Source organism: Curcuma longa, chromosome 7 (assembly GCF_044706935.1).
Source record: "Curcuma longa cultivar G26 ecotype Majalengka, Jawa Barat chromosome 7, ITB_CL_G26_1.1, whole genome shotgun sequence".
NCBI lineage: Eukaryota > Viridiplantae > Streptophyta > Magnoliopsida > Zingiberales > Zingiberaceae > Curcuma > Curcuma longa.
The window spans coordinates 10,077,582-10,083,161 of record NC_133867.1 but is presented as its reverse complement, the minus strand read 5'-3'; the positions used below and the strand labels follow the sequence as shown (position 1 = coordinate 10,083,161).

At 37.5% G+C, this 5,580-nt stretch overlaps 1 protein-coding gene and 1 pseudogene across 1 annotated transcript in view; one reads left to right on the top strand and one right to left on the bottom strand.

Moving 5' to 3' along the window:
- LOC141832613 (protein RADIALIS-like 1) overlaps positions 1-1,367 on the bottom strand; it is a 2,704-nt gene extending 1,337 nt beyond the window's left edge. The window contains exon 1 of the mRNA XM_074720087.1: positions 1,066-1,367. Within this exon, the coding sequence (XP_074576188.1) occupies positions 1,066-1,367 (302 nt within the window). The remainder of the gene's footprint in view (positions 1-1,065) is intronic.
- Positions 1,368-1,706: 339 nt separating this feature from the next.
- LOC141832612 (uncharacterized) overlaps positions 1,707-5,580 on the top strand; it is an 8,801-nt pseudogene continuing 4,927 nt past the window's right edge.

Below are 5,580 nucleotides of genomic sequence, written 5' to 3'. Positions count from 1 at the left end.
GCGGGAGTGCTGACTCGGCGAGACTGAGCTGATCGAGAAGTCAACCTCTGTCATGAAGATCACAAAGTCAATCGGAATTAGAACCAGTCGAGTGTTGAGTTAGTCACAGGATCGAGCATTAAGTCGAGTTGGTCGCGAAGCCAAGAATTGAGTTGGAATCGATTGGTCTCAGAGTCAAGCATTGAGTCGGAGTCAATCACTCTCGGAGTTGAACATTGCATCTGACGTGTTACCTTCACTTGGCCTAGACTTTAACTTTCTTGATCAGGGTATATCAATCCATAACAATTGAATAGGAAGGCTTCATAGGATTCTAAGATGACATTTTTCATGCTAGCTAACTAGTTTTGTCCATCAAAATCGTCCATAAAATCGCATGGAGCCCCTCTTCGTTCTATCTTTGCACATCGAAACCATCATTGTATAGGAACATACATAGAACACAATTCTTTTATTTTTCATCAGATCAAGTACATATTTATACTGATCAAACACTACTACATCAGCACCACTAATTAAGATTAACTACATGCCCATGACACTACATGGACACTCAGATTCTACTTCACTAGCTAGATCTTCAAGATCCTCAGCCTGCCATAATTGGAAACACCAAATCTATGAGAACTCATTAAGATATTAAAAATGCACCAAATTAAGAAAACAAGGGAGAATATATATATACATCTAGCTAGTATGCAACACAAAGTGCATGCACGTGAACATGCATGATGAGTGGAATCTATGATGCTAATGATATATGTAGCTTATCCATAAGCATAATTAACCTAATGGATTAGATATCATGTGAGGGTTACTTTCCATGTCTCCCTCTTCGTAAAGCCAACCATGCACAAAGATTCTCTCTAAAATTTTTTTTGTCATAATATAATTTTCTGATTTAATCTCCATATGTTTTAATTAAGATGAATTTTGATGGTTTTAACAGAATATATATGATCAATATATGTGAGAGAGAAATTTATCGCAAGCTAATTTGTGAATTAACGAAAAGCTCAAGATCATGAGCAATTAATTGTGGTAGGATATATATTTAACGGCCACCTTTGCTCCTGGTCGCCGCCGGCGCCGGCGCCACCGCGGCGGCCTGCGTTGTAGGTGGTGGGGTAGTGGTAGAACGGCTCGGCGGTCGTCTCGATGAGCTCGATGTCGTCGAGGAGGCGCTCGTAGTGGCGCACCACTTGGTCGACGGATTTCCCGCCGCCGACGGCGCGGGCGACGCGCCCCCAGCGGTCGGGGGTGCCCTCGCCGTAGCGCGCCAGCGCCACCTCGAACCGCTTGTTCTCCTCCTTGCTCCATGCCTCCGCCGGCAGCCTGCTGCGCGTCGACGAGGAACCGGAAGCCATGGCGGTTGGGGCGGGCTGCTGTGGGTTGGCTGTCGCCATGACTGGTGGAGTCTTATAAGCAGCAGGAGGAGGAGGGTGTGGCGGTGGTGGTGGTGGTGGTGGTGGTGGTGGAGTAGTAGTAGTGCTTCGTTGGTGATTCGGAGAATATTATCGAGCAGAAGTGCTAAATCTGATGCAGATGTAAAGATCTGGAATTGTATTCTAATTGTGCGTGATAGACTTCAATTATAATTACGACAAAATGTTGTTTTATTATTTCTTTAATTAAGAATTTTGAGGGCAAAGTCAAGAGAAAACAGAATTATATATATATATATATATATATATATATATATATATATATATATATATAGATATATGAACATTTCAGAGAGAAAAGTCAATTATAATTTTTTTAAATTTATATTTCTTTTTGATGTTTGATGCATAAAACATCAAAGACGGTTGGAGCGATGGGTGCAACATAGAAGAAGATATCGGTGCCACCAGTATAGTATATAGTATATATACGTGATATTTGAACTAGGACATCACATGAGTTGCTTCATTTTCTAAATTTATTTGAAAGACAGAATATGACATCGAACTGTCTAACTTAGAATTAATCAATGTATATTTGATATTTACGTTTTGTTTGGGAGGATGTGAGGGAATGAGAAGAGTAAATAAGGGGAAAGAAACTTTGAGCCTTATTTGGAAAGGAGGGAAGAGGAGAGAACGATAAGGAAGGGGTAAATTTTAATCTTACTTATCCATGAAATTAAAAGGAAGATTTTATTACACTACAATTTGGGATGTAATAAAAGGGAAGACAACTCTAAATATTATTTGTTCCAATTGTATTTTTATTTTAAAATATTAATTCTTACATAACTTATTTAATTTATTTTATCTAAATTTTTTATATTTATCTCACTGAGCACGATCTTTTCACTCCTTTAATTTCTTACATCAGTAAATTTCTTACATCCTAGTAAATTTCTATAGAAATATATATATAAATACTAATTTATCTTTTGTCGTACCAAAGTATACAGATTTTATATTTCATATACTTATTGTATGTCTATTCATTATTTTTTAAAATTTATTTATTTATTTAAATTATAAATATTAATTTTAATTGATCTTACAAAGTATTTTGACAAGAAAAATCTTACCTCGATTTAATGAGTTATACATTATTTTTCACATATTGATTTCTTTTAAGAAGTAAGGATATTTTTATAATTTTATATATTTAACTTTCATTTTCTTTTCTTTCCTCTTAAATAAGGTAACACATGTTACATTAATCAACTTTCACTTTCTCCCAAAAGAAGGATATTTTTATAATTTTATATATTTAACTTTCATTACCTTTCCGTTCCTCTCAAACAAGGTAACACATGTTACATTCCTTTCTTTCTCCCAAACAAGAAAGGCATAAATACTTCCTTCCCCTTCCTTTTCCTTTTCCCTTTACTTAATGAACTTTCTCTCATCCCATCCAAACATAGTGTAAAAGAAATGGAGAAGAAGAAGAAGAGGTAAATGCATACTTTTTCCGTTCAACCTAAATTTTTGATAAAGTAAGTACTACTTTCTACGCCTCCAAGTAAACAGGGGCAAGAGACAAAAATATAAAACAATAAATTTGCCATTTTTTTCTTTTCCTCTACGTCCAAGTAAACATAGCATAAGATATAATTGTTCTATTCCACAAATAATTAAAATTCCAAAACGACTGTAGCAAAATAAAATTTAAGGGAAATATGCAGTTTGATAAACATGCTTGGATAATAAATACCGTCTCGTCAAACAGTGCATGCATGCATGAACGTTGAACGTAAACCATGCATTATTGTGGTGACTATAATCACTAACAGTTTGAGAGATCTGGTGGTTTGATTTGATGCTAGAAGAACCTCTATTCAAGTTTGAATGATGCTATACTCCCTCACTATCTCAGCATCTTACTTTAAAGCCAGACTTACAAGAGTTTTAATTAACGAATATACTCATTTTTAACAACTTCAAAAACATATAACACTTTCACTGTTCAAACTCTTTTTGTTGTTTTTCTTCCTGTAGAAAAATTTTGGAGAAAATCAGTTCACCATGCCTAATATTATGCCAACATAATCCTCTGCAGATTCTCTTTCAACAACAACAAAAATATATATATGAGAGCAAATGCAGATTGAATAGCTTGTGATAAGTTTGCACCTTTGACTTTGGAGTGGAGAGGTCAGACCAACTATAGTTAGATTTCATCAACAGGCATGAAAAGTTAGATTCAGGGATGAGCAATTTGGGAAGAAATCAGCACCTGTTCAAGTTGTAGAACAGATGATTCCAGCTGTTTTCAAGAATCCTTATCTTGTTTGATATTCCTTCCCTCTCCACATCCTGAGCGTGGGCTGTATTTGCCCTTCAACTTTGTGCTATTCCATCACAAACATAATAATAGAGAGAATTAAGGTCAGTGTTGAGCAAATGCTTAAAAAAATAAAAAATAAAAAAACATTGACAGGAAAGAGAGGCACTTAAAAGTGGAAGGAAAGCTACAGATTCCAGTAGTTGTCGTTAGTCATTGGATAAAATCCTTAGCTTTCCAAAATCTTAGGGTAGCTGTTTTTCTGTTACATATAAAAAATGAGATGTTCCTTGTGCAACTTGTTTGAAATATTCCATGGCAGACAAGCTTTTGCTCGTCTATCTGTAATTATATATGAGCAGCAGAATATATGTTCAGATTTCCTTTGCATGGCAAGGGGAGATGCTGGAGGATCACTGAAGTTGTGCCCCAACTGATTAGAAGTTTGTGCAGTGACTTAATCAGGAGTGAAAGCCAACTCATAGTTCACAGAAAGAGGAATTATCCTTGATTCATCTTTGGGCTGGAGAATTTCAAGTTGAAAAAAAAAAACCTTTCCCGAAGACAGTGGCTCTTTCCATTGTGCAAACAAGAAGTTGGCCCAACAACATCATGTTCATGATGCCAAACGTGGTCCTACTCCAGGCACACCACAACAGCATCAAAGTGTTTAGCTACTCTGGCACATTGCTGGAAGTGAACCTTGGCACATTGCAGAGTAACCACTAACATCTTCAAAAGTTTGGATTGATGGATCTGTAAGTGTATACCGGAGACACTACAAAAAAAAACCAAATTTACCGACAGAATATTATTCCGTCGCTAGTTTTAGCGACGGAATATAAATTTCCGTCTCTAATGCGTCGTTAACACGACAGGACTGTAATACAACAACGAAGTAGCGACGGAACTGATTTTCCGTCGCTATTTAACAACAGATATTATAATTTCCCGTTGTTAATTAGCGACGGATAATAATTTTCCATCGCTACTTAATGACGGATAATTATTTCCGTCGTTGTTTAACGACGAAAAATTATTTTCGTCACTAATTCGTCGTTAAAACGCCGGAACCCTAGTATAGAGACGGAATAGCGACGGAAATAATTTTTCGTCATTAAACAACTACGGAAATAATTATCCGTCGTTAAGTAGCGACGGAAAATTATTATCCGTCGCTAATTAGCAACGAAATTAGCGACGGAAATAATTTTTCATCGCTAATATCGCACATTTTTACTCGACACTCCTTTTTTTTCCTCCGCCTGCGCGAGCTCGATCTTTCTCCTCCGTCTCACGGCGAACTCTCTCCGGCTCTCACGTGTGGTGCTCTCCTCTCGGCAACATCTCCTCCGGCGACCTCTCCCTCGGCAACCTCTCCTCCGTCAACCTCTCCTCCCGCACGGAACTTCTCCTTCGGCTCCGGCTCCCACGCGCACCGAACTTCTCATTCAGCTCGCCTTAATCCGTCGAACTTCTCCCGCACCGAACTTCTCCTCGGCTCCCACGCGCGTCGAACTTCTCCTCCGGCTCCGGCTCGTAGAACCTCTCCTACGGTCCTTTGTCAAGATAAAATTTTAATTAGGGTTGCATGGAAAATATAATATCTAGGGCTGCATGTGTTGAAGATTACTAGCTAGCTAGCTCTAACTGTCACATTGATTTGGTTGTAGAGATGGTTACAGGCATAGCTGCCCCATGGTATTGACATGAGCACAACCCTAAATTAGTTCATGCAAATCATAGGACTGTAAAATAGGACAGTAAATTAGTTAAGGTTTTATTATGATTGTGTCTGATTGTTAGAAGGTTTTTCATTTTAAAGCTTTGGTTAATTAGTGTGTTTAATATTAC